Raw genomic sequence first — 19,681 nt, forward strand, 5'->3', positions numbered from 1 at the left:
CTAGGATTTGCACAGAATGGTGTTGTTGCAACACTGACATAAATGCTATTTAGTATTAATAATAAAATCAATATGCATCAGCTGAATGACTGTATGTAATAAATGATTGGACTTAATAAATAATAGATTGAAAACTGAGTAACCATTTAAATTTAGAACTGGCACATTTATAAGTTACATTGATAGAATAGTATCTTCCTCTCTATATGAATTATCCTCCTATTTTTTCTGATCTAGAGAATGGTGGTTGCATTTCATAAGATTTTTGTGCAAATCCTTTTAAAATCAACTTGAATTTAAAAAGAGGAAATATCAAATTCATAATCTGTCACTTAAAAAAAAATCAGTAGTCTACTTTCTTCCATGTGAACTTGTCCAAAAAAGGAGATATGCTTCTTAATTTGTCCCTGGACAGAGCAAAGATATGCCTATTTTTTATTTTTATTTTTAGAAAAAAAATATAGTAAATTGGAGAGTAAACTGTAGATAGCACCATGAGGTGTTCAGAATGCAAAGAAATAAACAAAAATATATCTAGCTTTATGTCGGCCACATACTAAATATTATCTAATAAACTGAGTTATGTGATTTTTGAAAGGAAAGTGAAAATAAATATGAAGCTCACATAGCTTTCTTATTTGCAGGTAAAGTAGATAACCACCACATGTATATATCATCTATTACCTCTACCTGCTCCACTTTCACTCTTAGTCAATTTAAAACTTTGTTCTCAATTATTTTGAAATTTTAAAAAATGTGCATAGATTCCAGAGTGGTCAGAAAGTCCTAGGAAAATCTCAGAGATAGTCTGTTTTGACTGTAAAAGGGTTATAAGTCTATAGATAAATCTATAAAACATGATGACTTTCTTTTTGACATTGTCTGGCTCTATCCCCCCACCCCACCACAACGCTTTCATTTGGGTCTTTTTTCTCCATGATCTCTTTCTAGTCTCTTCAGTTTCAATTCCACTCCCAGTGGTGTTTTTCCTTGTTTGTTCATTTGGGTTTTGTTTTTGAATATGGGCTGCCGTCTTGGAAAGGAATGCTCTGCTTTGAGTGTTTGTGGAGCCTAGACCACTCCAGCCCCACAGACCCAACCACAGACCCCTTGGACCTACTCATCCTAAAAGTGGGTGAATCCCCACCCAATTTTAGCTGTTATTCTCAAAACCATGTGGCTGCATTTTTCAGTGAATATCTGTTGGCCCTTTTATGGTTCTCCTGGCTTCTCTCTTCTAGATATAAACACCACACCAATTTCGTGGCTTTGGCAGTTTGTCCTCAGTAGCTTAAATATATGGTTTTATACAGATGTATTTTCACTTAATTTTGTTGCATATGTTTTTCCATACCTTACAGACATTGCAAACTAGACTATGACTGGTTTTTCTACTTATTAATTTTTTTAATTGAAGTATAGTTGACATACAATATTTTATATTACAAGTATATGACATAGTGATTCATAATTTTAAAAGGTTATACTCTAGTTATAGTTATAAAATATTGGCTATATTCCCTGGTTCTGATTGTTTTGATATGAGCACTTGGAAAAATCCAAAAGCTATTGTGCTATCACTACCACCACCACATTTCCAGAATTTTCTGTCAATCCTTTTTTTTTTTAATTTTTAACAGCTTTTTTGATATATAATTTACATACCATTAAGTTCACCCATCTAAAGTTTGCAATTTAATGGTTTTAGTATATTTATGAAATTGTGTAACAATCTCAATAAAAATGTAGAATATTTTCTTCATTCCATGAAGAAGTCCCGTATTTGTTAGCAGTCAGTCTCCACTCTGTATTCTTTACCCCTAAGTAAATACCGGTCTACTTTCTGTCTCTACACATCTGCTATTCTAGGCATTTCATACAGTGGTGTTTTTCCTTGTTTGTTCATACTGTTATCATACAGTATGTGTTCTATTGTAATTGGTAGGATTTGACATAGAAATAGGGAACATTAAACCATATTTTTAAGTGATTGATCTCAAATGAGGAACAGCAAAAATTCCATGATAGACTTTATGGTGACGTGTTTGAATAATTTGAAGCTGGTTTCCTAACATGGGGCAATAAAACACCACTTGAAAACATGGCATAGTTAATAAAGATGGTTATGACAATAAATTGCAATTCACAAATGTTACCATGGGCCAAGACTTTTCTAAGCACTTCACATCTATTGACATGTTTAATATTCACAGAAATCTATGAGGGACGTGCTATTACTATCATCCCCATTTTACAGATGAAGAAACTGAGGCAAAGTGAAATAAAGAAATTCACCCAAGCCAGTCAGTGGAAGAGCTAGATTCCACTCAAGGTTGTTTGACTTAACCCTTTTGTCCTAATCACTACTCTACAGTGCCTTTCTGGTATTTATGTGTTTTGTCAGGTACCCTTTTCTTCTAAATCAGCAAGAATAGAAAGCAACCTAGAGTAACTTATCCTCTAATTTGCTTCTCCTTAATCATTTTTCACAGCATTGCTATTTTATTGGCATATAATTTAAAATTCAGGTCACAAAAAATCAATGTTTTTTAGTTTGAAACATAGTCTTTTAAACTTTCTCAAATGCTTTTTTTTTCTTTCTATATGAACTAAAACATAATTTGGACATCCTCATTATTTGTAGCAGCCTAGCTATTTAAAAATGGTTACTTTTTCCTAAAATATATTCAACATACAAGTGACCATAATCGCTACAATTAACCAAAATTTGCCTCTTATGTATCACATAGAAAGCCTTAAAGTAGTATCACTAAATATGAGATATTAAAGTATTAGTCATGGAGTTCCTGTCGTGGCACAGCAGAAACAAATTTGACTAGGAACCATGAGGTTGCAGGTTCAATCCCCGGCCTCACTCAGTGGGTTAAGGATCCGGTGTTGCTGTGAGCTGTGGTGTAGGCTGCAGATGTGGCTCAGATCTGGCATTTCTGTGGCTCTGGTGTAGGCTGGCAGCAACAGCTCCGATTCAACCCCTAGCCTGGCCACCTCCATATGCCGTGGGTGCGGCCCTAAAAAGACAATAGACAATAAATAAATAAATAAATAAATAAATAAATAAATAAATAAATAAATAAAATAATGTACTAGTCAGTAAGCTGAATGTTAGATTGACTTGAACTAAATGAATTATAATCACATAAATTTTCACAGGACTTCAAAAGAAGAAGGGAAGGAAACAGTTCATACTTTTACATGAAACTTGGCAAAGTTGAAACAAAAACTCTGTTTTCTTCTGTCCTGAATCAACCCATCTAAGAATCATTCTGCTTCCTTTGAGAGGAAAGGAATTACTCCTGTTTAATAAAAGCTTCTTTTTAAATTCCTATAAAAAGCTTTGAAGAATTTTTCCTTCTGAAGTGGCCAGAATCATTTATAAACTGAGTGACTATGCAAGAAATGTAGCATATTACTAGTAACTTTACTAGAAAAGAGTTGAAGAAGCACATTCTCACTTCTAAGATACTTTTTCATGATCATATGCTCAGAAACCATTTTCTGTGGTCCAGGCACTCTCTCCCAAACACCTCCAAGAACAAACTCTATCTTTTGTTTGGCATAGAAACCTGGGATTCTGTGCTCCCTAGACAATCTGTGGTGCATTAATTCTGTGTTTGTGTGATATATATGCATGTGCATTCATGCACATGTGCACACAAACACACATATGGTAAGCTGAGTATCAGCTACCTTTGCTGGAAACATGGGGAAACGAAGGAAGGAGAGTCAAACTCCTGTAGCCCTGGTCTTAAAAAGAGCAGATGCTCTAAAAAAATCACCAAAAAAGCCTCATATTTTGAAGTGCCTCCATGAAGTGATATTTTAATGTGAAAGCAACAGTAAAATGAAGTAGCATTCAGGTTTAGCTTTTCAGTCCCAGGGATTGCCTCCAAGTAAATCAGCGTGGGAACCACAGAAAGCATATCTTTCCTGGGAAGTATATATCACACTGCACTCTTTTGAAAATCAGATGGAATAACTCCTAAAAAGAAACTCTTACAATTGTGAAATTGTACAAACATATTTATTTATAATTGTTTTTGAAATTTTCTAGGTAGTTTTGTAAAGAAATTCTCAAGTGTGGTTAGACTTTACATTTGAGCATGATAAGTAAGAGGAAAACTTTTCAAGTTACTGCTCACTTTTCACTTGTTAGAGGAGCATTTTAAATCCCTTAAGCATAACTCTCAATTCAAGTTCTGCTTAAATTATACACTGAAGATCTTTCTTATACATGCAGTAACTGACAGTTTTCTAACCCTTTTTACAGGTTTATTTTAAATTCATTAAATTAGACAAATATGTAAATATTGGGTTTATACTTTAAATTGTATTGAAAAGAAAACACACCTAGTCAAAATCTATGGGATGGTGCAAAAGCAGTTCTTAGAGGGACATTCATAGCAACACAGTCCAAGAAAAAAAATATCAAATCAACAAGTTAACTTGCCACCTAGAACAAACAAAACCTAAAGTCAGCAGAAGGAAGGAAATCATAAAGGTCAGAGGGGAAATCAATGAAATAGAAACTCAAAAAATAATAGAAAAAATCAATAAAAACAAGAGCTGGTTCTTTGAAAGGGTGAACAAAATTGGCAAATCTCTGACCAGACTCACCAAGAAGAAGACAGAAAGGACTCAAATAAACAAAATAAGAAATCAAAAAGAAGAAATATCAATGGATACTGAAAAAATACAAAAAAAAATAAGAGAATACTATGAACAATTTATGTCAACAAATGTGACAACCTAGAAGAAATGGACAACTTTCTAGAGATATACAGCCCACCAAAACTTAATCAAGAAGACACAGATCATTTGAATGGACCCATCACTAGAAATGAAATTGAACATGTAATAAACACACTCCCACAAACATAAGTCCAGGACCAGATGGCTTCACAGGTGAATTCTACCAAACATACACAGAAGATCTTGTACCCATCCTTCCAAAAATTTTCCGAAAGGTTGAAGAATAAAGAACACTCCCAAAGATATTCTATTAAGCCACAATCACCCTAATGCCAAAAAAAAAAGAAAAAGATACTACCAAAGAAGAAAATTATAGGCCAATATCTTTGATGAACAGAGATGCAAAAATTATCAACAAAATTTTAGCCAAATGAATCCAACAGCACACGTTAAAAAAAAAAATCATACACCATGATGAAGTGGGATTCAGCCCAAGTTCACGAGGATGGTTCAACATACATGCAAATCAATCAATGTTATACACCACATTAAAAAAAGAAAGTCAAAAACCACACTATCATCTCAATGGATGCAGAAAAAGCATCTGACAAAATCCAGCACCCATTCATGATAAAAACTCTTACCAAAGTGGGTAAAGACAGAACACACCTTAACATAATAAAAGCCATTTATGACCAAACCCACATCAAATATAATACTTAATGGAGAAAAGCTTAAAATTCCTTGCAAAAATCTGGAATAAGACAAGGATGCCCATTCTTACCACTGTTATTCAACATACTATTGGAAGTCCTAGCCATAGCAATCAGTCAAACAACAGAAATGAAAGGTATCCAAATTGGAAGAGAGGAGGTAAAATTGTCATCCTATGCAGATGACATGATACTATAAATAGAAAACCCTAAGGACTCACCAAAAATACTCGAACTGATCAATGAATTCAGCAAAGTAGCAGGATACAGATTAACATTCAGAAACTGCTTACATTTCTGTATACTAGCAATCAAATATTAGAAAAGGAATATAAAATAAAATACCCTTTAGGAGTTCCTGTCATGGCACAACAGAAACAAATCTGACTAGGAACCATGAGGTTGCAGGTCAAATCCCTGGCTTCACTCAGTGGGTTAAGGATCTGGTGTTGCTATGAGCTGTGGTGTAGGTCACAGATTTGGCTCGGATCTGGCATTGCTAGCGGCTCTGGCATAGGCCAGCAGCAACAGTTCCGATTAGACCCCTAGCCTGGGAACCTCCATATGCCATGGGTACATCCCTGAAAAGACAATAAATAAATAAATAAATAAATAAATAAATTTTAAAACTGAACTCACCAAAACTAAATACCTAGGACTAAACCTGATCAAGGAGGTGAAAGACTTACGCGTTGAAAACCACAAAACATTAATCATGTAAATTTTAAGAGGATTCAAAGAAATGGAAAGATATTCCATGCTCCTGGATTGGAAGAATTAATATTGTTAAAATGGTCACACTACCCAAAGCACTGTACAGACTCAGTGCAATCCCTATCAAATTACCCATGACATTTTTCTCAGAAGTAGAAAAAACAATCCAAAAATTTGTACAGAACCATAGAAGACCCAGAATTGCCAAAGCAAACCTGAGGAACAAAAACCAAGAAGGAGGCATAACTCTCCAACTTTAGAAACTATTACAAAGCTACAGTAATCAAGACAGTGTGGAATTGGTACAAAAACAGACATACAGACCAATAGAACAGAATAGAGAACACAGAAATAAATCCAGACACCTATGGTCAATTAATCTTCAACAAGAAAGGCAAGAATATAAGATGGGAAAAAGACAGTCTTCAGCAAGTGATGCTGGGAAAACTGGGCAGCTGCATGTAAATCAATGAAACTAGAACACACCCTCACACCATACACAAAAATAAACTCAAAATAGCTTAAAGACTTGAACATAATACAAGACACCATCAAACTCCTAGAAGAGAATATAGGCAAAATATTCTCTTACATCAACAGTAGAAATGTTTTCTTAGGTCATTCTCCCAACACAATAGAAATAAAAACAAAAATAAACCAGTGGGACCTAATAAAACTGACAAGCTTTTGTACAGCAAAGGAAACCATAAAAAAAAACCTACAGAACGGAAGAAAATAGTTTCAAACTATGCAACCTACAAGAGCTTAATCTCCAAAATATGCAAACAATTCATACAACCCAACAGCAAAACAACAAACGACCCAATTGAAAAATGGGGAAAAGACCTGAATAGACTTTTCTCTAAGGAAGATATATAGATGGCCAATAGGCACAAGAAAAAATGCTCAGCATGACTAATTATTAGAGAAATGCAAATCAAAACTACTATGAGGTTCCACTTCACAACAGTCAGAATGACCACCATTAGTAAGTCTACAGATAACAATGCTGGAGAGGGTGTTGAGAAAAGGGAACACTTCTACACTGTTGGTGGGAATATAAATTGGTACTACCACTATGGAAAGCAGTATGGAGGTGCCTTAGCAAACTAAATACAGGACTACTATACAATCTTGTAATCCCACTCCTGGGCATATATCTGGGAAAACTTTTACTGAAAAAGATACCTGCACCCCTATGTTCACTGCAGCACTATTCACAATAGCCAAGACATGGAAACAACCTAAATGTCCATCAGAACATAAACGGATTAAGAAGATATGGTACATAAAAACAATGGAATACTAGTCAGCCATTAAAAAGAACAAAATAATGCCATTTGCAACAACATGGATGCAACTAGAGACTCTCATACTAAGTGAAGTACAACAGAAAGAGAAAGACAAATACCATATGATATAACTTATATCCAGAATCTAATATGTGACACAAATGAAACTATCTACAGAAAAGAAACAAACTCATGGACATGAAGAACAGAGCTGGGGTTGCCAAAAGGGAGTGGGAGGGAGTGGGATGGATTGGGAATTTGGAGTTAGTAGATGCAAACCATTGCATTTGGAGTGGATAAGCAATGAGATCTTGCTGTACAGCACAGGGAATTATATCTAATCACTCATGGTAGAACATGATATAGGACAATATGAAAAAAGTTGTACATACCCAATATGTATAACTGGGTTAATTTTGCTGCACAGCAGAAATTGACAGAACATTGTACATCAACTGTAATTTAAAAAATTTAAAGTTGTGTTGAAAACTAAATTCAAAGAACAATACTTCTACATGTTAGAAAGTGAATGATACAGGGAGAAGAGAGGAATTACTTGTGTAACTAAAGGATAAAGAAGTTACCATCTCTATATGGAATGATTGGCCAACAGGGACCGGCTATATAGCACAGAGAACTCTACCCAATATTGTGCGATAATCTATGTGGGAAAAGGACCTGAAAGAGAATGGATGTGTGTACATATAGACCTGAATCACTTTGTTGTATAGCAGAAATTATCACAACATTGTAAATCACCTATACTTAAATAAAACTTTAAAAAATGAAAAAGAGGAAACTATCATCTCTTAATATGTAAGTTCAACAATTACGAAACCATGCTTTTCAATGGATTTTTATGAGTGTGCAAAATATGTCACAGCAGAATGTTTTATGAACATGAAGCAAAGACAAAATGGCTGGGTTGTAAGTGTACATCCAGATGGAATTTCTTTCCAGAAACTTACCAGTCGTGCAGTTTTCAAACTCAATGTCATCAATTGCAGCTCCTCCTCCCAGGTCCCTTGTTCTGACACCTTGGAATATGACTTCAAAATTCCTTAACTTTCCTAGAAGGATGACTGCCTTTTGCCAGTGACCACCAGAGTTCGGCTTACTTTCTTGCCATACTTTAGACAATCCTTTCTCCGTCTAAAAATAAAAAAGTTTGTATTAGGTAAAAATTAAACACAAAAGAAGGGAGAAAAAGCCAATTATTTAGAACAGAAGCATTTGATCAGTGAAAATACCGAGCAAAAATGGAACTCTGATATATTCATGATGTACTTTATCTCATCAAAAATGAGGCACATTAATCTACTAAATGTTCTGCAAAGCAATACTAGCATGATTAGCAGCAAACTTGTTTTGGTATTTTCAGACACATTCTTATTAGAAAGTGACCTTCTCAGTTAAATCCACTTCTTGCTTGTACACGAAATACTCAATAGAGAATTGATGGAATCTGAGCCATTTACAGAAGCCCTGAGCTTACTGCTTGAGGTACCCGCCCCACCAACCTTCTGTTAACATTCTTTAATCACTGGTATTGCATCTTCCTTTACAGAGGTGAAATAAACTCATATAAGGAAAAAGAAAAGAGAAGTGAAAGAAGAATACATGGGAAAAATCACACATCCCTGATGGCTATGATAGGAAATGGTGAAGTGAATTGAGCATGGATATAATCTCTAAGACTGTATTTCAAAAATTCTGTTATATGATTTTAGCTACTTATTAAATTCTACTATGATTATTATATGAACATCAAAAATAACTCATACCAAATTCTTCAACTATAAAAGCAAAATTAATTTTTTAGGAAATTTATCTAAATATCTTCTCTTGAGTCAGGCTGGAAACTATGAACTGGGACCTGGGGCCCTTTACTGCAGCACTTGGGGCAGGAACAAATGTCTCCTCAAGCAATAGAATACAAAGAAACTAGGAGGGACTAAAAATCTCTGCACCCACACACAGGTGGGACAAATGATGAACAAAAAGATACAAAAAGCCCAAAATCCAACTGCCACTTCAGCAGTTCCAAGAGCAAAAGCAGGATACTTACTATACATGATCCCTGCACTCAGCTGACCATCTCAGTCATCTCTCAAGCCCAACCCATGGATCGGCCCCTACCTGCACCCCCTCTAAGGGACCAGCTTGACCCCCTCAGGAAGCAAGCAAGGGAACCTGTCACCCGTTGTCATTCTCTCATGCTCCAGCAGAAGTCCCATTAAAGCCTTGCCTGAATTTCTTCTCTGGTCTCTTCACAACTTCTATTGATTAAAGAGTCCAGGAATCCAGGTTAGTAACATTCAATGTCTAGGGTTGGTCTTCTAGCAGTACAATATTCTAATACAAGAATAATCCTAATATAACATGACGTGAATTAAAAATAACCCTCGTGACCAAAAAAAAAGACACCAACAGTAAAACAGACTACAAGTCAGTTGAGCACAAGGACAAGACTGTTGCTCTTTGCTATTCTGAGCATAGTCCTTATTGAGAATTAGCAGTTAACAAACCATGATGACGGATATATAGCAAAGAAAGAAAAAAATACACAAGCAGAGAATTATGTTTATGGTTAGACCCCTCAAATTAATATTTAAGGGTCCAGTATTATGCTTTCATGATGATTTCACAAGCACACTTTGCTTCTGAAGCTTATAATCAAAAGAGTGGAATAGAAGAGAATATTTAGTGGGGTTCCAGCCAGAAAAATCAAGCAAGATGTTCCAATTGATTTATAGCATACATCTGTGAAATACATAATTTATAGATGTTTTAAAAAATATATAAAGAGAAAAAGAGAAGTGCTTGAAGAGGGGATCCAAAGGAGTCACACATTCATAGTTCCATGCTTGAGGGGAACCAATGTTAATAAATGTGGCTGAAACCTTATTCTGCTTAGAGAGACACAGGTCACTTAGTCAAGTCTTTCCTATTTGCTGGAATTAGAGAGAAAAAGTGGAACTCTCTACCAGTACCTCTAAAATTAACTTTGCAAAACAACTAACAGTACATGGATAGATCTTTCAACATCCTCCTAAAAGAACAAACAGATTTTTTACACCCAGAGACTCATGTATCTTTTGCATTGAGGGGATAGGAAATTCACACCTAATTAATGGAATTTCATATCTTTCTACTAAGGAAGAGAAGCTTTTTCAAGCTTAGTCTTTGACTCTCAGCAATATCTTAGTGATTTGGAATCAAAGGAATGATTAGTTAAATTAAAGATTAAAGTAGAGGGTGTCTGACACTTAGCAATATAACAGGCATAGATAATGACTAAAGTCTGTTTTAATTTACAAACTTAATTCACTTTGCTAATTTTTTCTATTAGTCAGTTTCAGCACTTTATAGAATCACTCATAAACTACACCAATCCACAAAAGGGTTTTCAAGGAATACCTACAAAGAAGGCTGTGTCATTACTTTAATCAATAAAATGCAAACCATCTCTTTCTTAACTCTGACAACTAGCTTTCTTATAAATGAAATTTGAATAATATATTCATGGTCATTTTACACGGTAAGAAAAGAAAACCACCATGGATCACCATAATGATGGGCTACTGTAGTACATCATTCTGATATATTTGCTATCACTCCACTCTAGATATAACATATTATATACCCATAATTAGCAAATGTAATCCTACAAGTGTGCAAAGGAGATTTATTTATTTATTGACTTGTCCAGTCAGTCCTCAATTTATTCAGCAAACATTTCATGCTCACACAGTTGCCACATACTACTTGAGACATCAGGAATAAGAAGGTGAAAAGAGAGGGAGCCTACCCTGTGATGGTAGTCATTTAATATAGGAGAGAGTCATACAAGTGAATTACTGTAGAACTACTATAGAAACATAAAACACAGCAACTTTCCAAAAAATGGTTATATATCAATCCCTCAATTTTTGTTCTGCACACCTTGATGCTTTATTTAGTTAATATTCTGGTATCAATTCCTTCTAAATATTATGAGAAAAACAGAAATTTCTCAATTCTAATTATGACTTTACCACTGCCCAAGGATATATCTCTTGTATCATGAGGACATTAAATTCAATCACTTTACAGTAGTCAGAATGGTCATCATCAAAAAGTCTACAAACAATAAGTACTAGAGAGAGTGTGGAGAAAAGGGAACCCTCCTATACTATTGCTTGGAATGTAAATTGGTACAACCGCTATGGAGAACAGTATGGAGGTTCCTTAAAAAACTAAAAAAGCTAAATATAGAACTATCATCTGATCTACTAATCCCATTCCTGAGCATATACCCAAAGAGAACTATAATTCAGAACGATACAAGCACCCCAGGGTTCACTGCAGCAACTATTTACAGTAGCCAAGACACGGAAGCAACCTAAACGCCCATCAAGAGAGGACTGAATAAAGAAGATGTGACACATGTATACAGTGGAATATACACTCAGCCATAAAAAAGAACAAAGTAATGCCATTTGAAGCAACACGGATGGACCTAGAGATTATGCAAAGTGAAGTACCTCAGACAAGGACAAATACATAAGATAATTAACGTGTGGAATCTAATAAAATATGATACAAAAGAACATGGTCACAAAACAGAAATAGACTCAAAGGTTTTGAAACCAAACTTATGGTAACCAAAGAGGAAATGCTGGGGGTGGGAGGAGGGATAAATTAGGAGGTTAGAATTGGCATATAGACACTACTATCTACAAAAGCACTAAGTAACAAGGACCTACTGAATAGCCCTGGGAAATCTATTCAATATTCTGTGGTAGCCTATATGGGGAAAGAATTTGAAAAAAAGAAAGGACATATAAATAAATATATAACTGATTCATTTTGCTGTACACCTGAAACTAAGACAATATTCTAAGTCAAGTATACTACAATAAAATTTATTTTCAAAAAAGAACACAGGGCAAACAAATGAAAAGTAGTTAAACACAGTAATAATGATAATAAATAGGCATAAACCCAATGATGGTTAAATTACAGAAATTTTTAAAAAGTCTCCTATAATTTAATCTTTCACCCAAATGTGAATGTATTTCCCATATATTATGCATATCAATCCTTTACTTTACATATTGCATATTTGTTTTGGCAGTGTTTTTGTCTTCCTACTGCATGCCAGTCCCTTTATGCCTTCCCTCCAGTTTATTTTATGTAAAGAATGGTAATAAGAAATGCTAAAAAGAGGAGTTCCCATCATGGCTCAGTGGAAATGAATCTGATTAGAATCCATGAGGATGTAGGTTCCATCCCTGGCCTCACTCAGTGGGTTAAGGATCTGGCACTGCCGTGAGCTGTGGTATAGGTCACAGATGCAGCTCGGATCTGGTGTTGCAGTGGCTGTGGTGTAGGCCAGTGGCCACAGCTCTTATTCGACCCCTAACCAGGGAACCTCCATATGCCATGGGTGCAGTCCTAAAAAGACAAAATAAATAAATGAATAAATGAAATGCTAAAAAGATAGAGCCACTTCAAATTGTAGATATATGCTAAATAAAGTATAGTCACCTGGAATTTCTATTTCATATGTTTGAAGTAAAGACATAAATTTTTCCCAAATTATGAACCAATATTCCCCAAACCAGTTGATGGACAACTCAACACCTTTAGCATATTTTGAAACTGTTTCTAGAGTTTCTATGTGAATCTCTGATTTCTATTCTTCCATCAACATCATACTTAAGTCACTAGATATTCTTCTTCTGGGAAAATTTGAGTAGACATTTTCCCCCAAATTCCTTCTGCTACAGACAACTAAAACTTCTAGAGATTATATATAATTATATACACACAGGAGAAGACTGAAAAGTGGGGAAAAGAAGGCAGATTAGTTAGGGACCTTGGGCCTCAAGGAACCAACAAGGTGGTGAGTTTCCTAAGTTTTCATTTCGCATCATATATTACACAATTGACATGAAAACCTGACAATCTAGAAATAAAACAGGAACAGACTGATTTCTCTGGCCAAGGGATCAGAAAAGGGGAAGTCTAGCAAAAATGAAAGCATTTAGATAATAATGTAACTGAGTAGGGCCTTGTAGGGCTCCTATGCATACAAGCCTTTCTTTGTCCTCCATTTCTTATTTTTAGGGAATAAGCTTCAGCCTCCATGACCTTCCCTGAGTTCCAAAGGGCAGTTGCTAATCAGGGAAGGGAGGGGATGCAGAGACCAGGGAGGAGCAGTCAAGGGACAATAGTGCAGCCTTGGGGCAGGGTCCTGGTTCCTCCTCAGGGAATATACCAACAACATCTTTGAGTCCTTCTGTAGAACTAAAAGCCCCAACAAATGGAAGATCTACTTGATGAACGATTCTTCATTCTGGGAAGAAGGAGGACCACCAGAACCAGTCCTCGGGCTGCTAAACACCAGTTTTGAAAGACAATGCAAGCTTGCCTCTACCCTGATCCCTATTTTCCACTCCTCAAACTATAAAACCCCCTCCTAGTCTCTCCCAAGGGGACACAGTCTCTAAGGCATTAGCCTGCTGTGGCCCCCTTTGCCTGGCAAAGCCATACAGCTATTTTCTCCTTCACCCAAAACTCTGCCTCTACCTTTGTATTTGGCACCGACGGATAGAGGCAGAGTTTTGGCAACAATAATTGCTCTACCACAGCCAAACATCATAGAAGAATTACTATGTGACCCACACCCGCAAAAGCAAAGGCTGAGCAGAGAGCCTAGACTTATACCTGTATCACATCCAAAGGGCCCCAGGACCTCTCCTCCTCAGAATTTCTTTAAATGAAGGAAAACTAAAAGAATATATCACCAGTAGACCCACCCCAAATGAATGTCTAAAGAAACTTTTTTAGACAGAAAGTAAATGATTTAAAAAAGAGAAATTTTAGAATATCAGGAAGGAAGAAAAATAGCAAAAATATGAGTAAATACAATAAATTTTCCTTAGCCTCTTCAATTTCAGAGGCTAATGAAATTTTTCATGGTCAAGAAAAAAATTAAAACACTGACTAATCTGGTTCTAAAAGCATATAAAGGGAATAATTAAGGCATTAAATTTTATAAATGAGTGAAAATAAAGACATAAGGGAGACATAATTTTCTATGCTCCAATCATTAATTAATAACATTTCAAAACTGAAAGATCAAGTCCAATTGTGCTCACTGGTGAAATATACCAAATATCTGAGGAAGAAATTTTTACCATTTTCCTATAATCTTTTTCAGAAGACAGAAGCAGAGGTAATAATTCCTAAATCATTCTATGAGCCAGCCAGCATTACTCTAATACCACAACCAAACAAAGTCATTACAAGAAAAATACAGACCAATATCTTTCACATACTTAGATGTAAAATCCTCTCATATGATCGGCAAATTAAATCCAAAAGATGTATAAAAAGAATTATACATGAAACCCAAGTGGGATTTATCCCAGGTACGAAAGGCTGGTTCAACATTTTAAAATCAATTAATGTAATCCATCACATCAACAAACAAAGAAAAAATCTTATAATCATATCAATTGTTGCAGAAAAATCATTTTCAAAATCTAAACCCATTCATGATTTAAAAAAAAATTAATAAACAATAAATAGAGGAGAAGCTTTCTCAACTTGATAAATACAAAGAAGTCTATAGGTACAAAAAAAATCTATTAGTAATGCCATTCTTAATGGTGAGAAACTAGACACTTACCCACTAAGATTAAATGTAGGGCAAGAATGTCCACCCTCATCACTGCTATTTAATATCATTCTGGAAGATCCTGTTAATGCAATAAGGCAACTGGGATGAAGAAAATAAAGGGTATACAGATTGGGAAGGAAGACACAACACTATTTTTGTTCATAGATGAAAAAACTCTCTATATCAATAACCCCAAAGAACCATGAAAAACACTCCTGGAACAAATAGGTGATTATAGCAAAGTTGCTAGATACAAAGTTAAAATCCAAAGTCAACTGCTCTCCTATTTACTAACAATGAACAAGTGGAATGTGAAAATAAAACCACAATACCACTTCTAGTAGCATCTCCAAAATTGAATCTAACAAAATTTAATTCTAAATGGATCATAGACTTAAAAGTAAAATGCAAAACTATAAAAATCCAAGAAACTAATGTAGGCGATAGCCTAGATGACCTTGGATAATGAGGCCTATTAAGATACAACAAAACACCAAAGATGTGATCTATGAAAAAAATAATTGGTAAACTGGACTTCATTAAAATTATAAACTTATAGCCTGTGAAAGGCAAATTCAAAAATTAAAGGCAAAACACAGACTGGGAGAAAATATCTGCAAAAAACCACCTCTGAGACAGGACTGTTACCCGAAATACACAAAGAACTATTAAAATTTAACAATAAAACAAACAATCCAATTTTAAAATGGGGCAAAAACCTTAACAGACACCTTACCAAAAAGAATATACAAATGGAAAATAAATGTATAAGAGGATGCTCTACATTGTATGTCATTAGAGAAAAGTAAATTAAAACAAAGACATGCTACTGCACACCTGGGAGAATGGACAAAATCCAGATCACACCAAATGCTGGAAAGATAGTGGAGCAACAGGAACTCTCAAATTACTAGGAAATGCCAAATGCCAGATGGTACAGCTACCTACACTGGAAGATATTTTGGCAGCTTCTTAAAAAGCATCTCATACTCATCTCATGATCCTGCAATCTTACTCTGTGGTATTTACCTAAAGACTTATTTCTATACAAAAACTTGTACATGGATGTTTATACCAACTTTCTTTATAATTTCCAAACCCTGAAGAAACCAAGATATCTTTCAGCAAGTGAGCAAGTGAATGGATAAATAAACTGTGGTGCATTCAGACAATGGAATTTTTTTTTTTTAGTGTTAAGAAGTGAGCCATCAAGACATAGAGGAAACCTCAATGCCTATTACTAAGTTCTGAAAACTGCCAATCTGAAAAAGCTATGTACTATATGATTTCAACTATTTTAGCAAAGGCAAAACTACAGAGACAATGAAAAGATCAGTGGTCGCCACGGGGAGGGAGAGGAGAGATGAACAGAGTGCATAAGATTTTTAGGACAGTGAAAATACTCTGTATGGTATAATAATGATGGTTATAGTCATTAAAACTTTGTCTAAACCCAGAGAACGTAAAAGACCAAGAGTGAAGCTTAAAGTAAACTATGGATTTTGGGTAATTATGATCTGTCCATATAGGTTTCTGCTTAGTAAAAAACATACCATTTTGGTGAGAGTGGCATTGATACTGGGGGAAGCTGTGTATGTGTGGGGGCAGGGAGTATATGGAAAATTTCTACACCTTACTTTGAGGTTTGTTGTAAACCTAAAACTGCTCTACAAAAAAAAAAAAAAAATTTTTTTAAAGAAACTACCAAAAATCTTAAGGAATTTTAAGAAGTAATTGGAATGGGTAATTTGAGAACATGAAAGATTGAAGGATAATATAAGAAATTGATTTCTGAAAAAAACAGAACTAAATTATAGAGTTGAGACTGCTGGAAGCCAAATGTAAGATATGAAAAGATGAAATGCAATTATTACCTCAAAATACAGTACGTGTCATACTGATGTGCCTTCTAGCGCTGAAGTCAGACAGCTAGGTTTAAACCTCAGCTCTGCCCCTACTGGCAGTTATTTCATCTATAAAATGGAGAATAAATGTGCTTATCTCACAGGGTTGTTGTGAGGCTTAAAATAAGTAATGTTAACAGAGCACCTACATTACCTGTTGATATTATATTGTAATAATGTTATGTTAACAAAATGCAAAACTGCAAAGAATTAAACACTGTGAGTGAAAAGATAAGAGATGTGACCAGATTTAGAAAATCCACATTTAAATACATGAATTCCAGGTAAATAGGAAGAATAGGTTGAGAAGGAGCAATCATCAGAAAGAATAGTAAAAGAAAATTACTGCTATAATAAAACATTTAAAAAATATCTTTTAAGAAATGGAAAGGAGTGGATAGAATTTAGCTATAGAATGTCTATATCTAAGCAGATAAACATATACATAATTTTCTAAATCATCTAAATAGTATTTGAAAAAAAATACATTATATTTTTTAAAACTTCAAATATTTACAAATGTTCAATATTTTCAGAAAGGTTGATCTAGTTTTAAATTTTCAAAAATAGAATGAAATCAAGTGTAGGCTATTGAAATTTGCATGAAGTTTCTCTTATAGAATATCTCGAAAAGAGTTATTATACCTGCAGTAAAATCTGTAGTCAGTGGCTCCTGTGTTTACAGGAGGTTTTCTGCCCTGACAGAATGATTTTGAAGGTTAGACCAACACACTCACTATATAGACAAGTGTGGTTTTAGACGTACATACTACGAAAACATTTTAAACAGAACACCCTCATGGTTTTTTTCCAGCATGATGTTATTTTAAATCTAAAACATTTACTTATTGATAATTTTCTTTTCCCATGTAGGCAACCAATATGGGACTCTTGGGTGAAGTTAGGTGGTTTAATGTGAAGTATAAAGATCAATGAAGACGAAGTTGTATAATTTCTGATAATCACTTTCATTTTTGCCATTCCAATCTATTTGTACTCCAGGGTATCCAGCCACAGACTCATAACTTCATTTACAATGTAGAAGAAAGAAAGTTTATTTTCTCTATCACTCATACACACATACACATCTGATATATATACATAGATGTACATATATCTCCCAATATACATATGTATATACGTTTCTGCCATATCACTGCTGGTGAAAGGCCTTCAAGGATCTTCTTCTGAGATGAGGAGCCTCATCTTTACATGGTCTAAGGAAGCTCACGTACTGTTTGTCTCCTATTCACAGGGGTCAATCCAGTTAATTCCCAATCATGTTCCAGTGGGATCATCACTTTCTCAATTAGGTCATACCCCCCCACGGCCATAGATTCTAAGCACCATGCCCTTCTCCTTCATAGTATTTGTCACACTTGTGATTATATAGAGATTCACTCGTGTGATGACCTGATAAATATCTGTCTCTCCGATTAGATAAACAGAACATAATGGAGGGCAAATGCTGAGAAACTGTAGCTAGCACAGCGCCTCGCATATAGCATGGTATTTGATCGATGCGTACCTTGTGTTGACTTAGAAAAAAATGCACAACCTGAAAGTTTAGAGTTAAGTTTTATTTGGGGCAAAATTAGGACCTAAGCCAGGGAGACAACATCTCAGGGAGCCCTTAGAAACCGCTCTGAGGAGGCGAGGGGGAAGCTAGGAGATATAGGAGTTTTTGCAACAAAGGACAGGTAGCCATGCACATAATTTACAAACGTTTGTAGCTCATCTCTTGAAGGTGACTACTCGTCACAAGGAGCAGACATTACCATGAAGGATTTTAGTGTTTTTCTAGATATGAGGAGATGCAAGAGTTGGGCACATAAAATCTTCACCTAAAAGTGTCTGACTCTCTTAAGACCTGCTCTCCCAGTTTTCCCAGAGCTCAGAGTGCTTTACTCCTGATTTTCACCCTGAACTCTGCTCAAGGGGTGCTGCTAGTGGGCAGCTGCAGTGGCTCATGATTTAATTCCTGTAGAGGCTGACGGCGAGTGCCAAACTCCAGTTCACACCTGGAATGCATGTGTCTATGCATGAGCATAGAGCAGGAAATAAAAGTGCATTCCATAATTGATACTAAATGTGCATGTAAAATAGAGAATGCAGTCTGACAATGTACTTATTATAAAACATCTAAAGCATATCAATTTTCTTTTCAAACCATTGGCAGAGTCTCAGATACTGAGAGTTTGGGGGAGAAAGAGCAGACCGTATTACTAGGGCAATTATAGGAATTATAGGAAGGCAATATTGATTCTTTTTTTCTTCAAATGTCACCTTGGAGAGGCCCTTCCCAGGACCTTCAAGGTGAGTTCCATTCTCACGCGTACCGTATCATCCTGCATTAAGGTTTACTTTCACTTCTCATCTTCCTTTTTTTTTTTTTTTTTTTTTAAGGACTGCACCTCCAGCATATGGAAGGTCCCAGGGTAGGGGTCAAATAGGAGCTGCAGCTGTTGGCCTAGCCACAGCCACAGCCACATGGGATCCGAACCTTGTCTGCGACCTACACCACAGTGCACAGCGATGCCAGATCCTTAACCCACTAAGCAAGGCCAGGGACCAAACCTGCATCCTCATGGATACTAGTCTGATTCATTTCCACTGCACCACAACAGGAACTCCTCATCTTCCTATTTCATCTTATGTTTTAATTATTTCAATAAT

At 35.4% G+C, this 19,681-nt stretch overlaps 1 protein-coding gene across 1 annotated transcript in view; it reads right to left on the reverse strand.

Annotated features, from left to right (window-relative positions):
* The window catches only part of MALRD1 (MAM and LDL receptor class A domain containing 1), a 598,238-nt gene that overhangs the window by 230,041 nt on the left and 348,516 nt on the right, over positions 1-19,681 (reverse strand). Inside the window, 1 exon segment of the mRNA XM_021064964.1 lies at positions 8,398-8,581. Within this exon segment, the coding sequence (XP_020920623.1) occupies positions 8,398-8,581 (184 nt within the window).

This window comes from Sus scrofa, chromosome 10 (assembly GCF_000003025.6).
Source record: "Sus scrofa isolate TJ Tabasco breed Duroc chromosome 10, Sscrofa11.1, whole genome shotgun sequence".
Lineage (NCBI taxonomy): Eukaryota > Metazoa > Chordata > Mammalia > Artiodactyla > Suidae > Sus > Sus scrofa.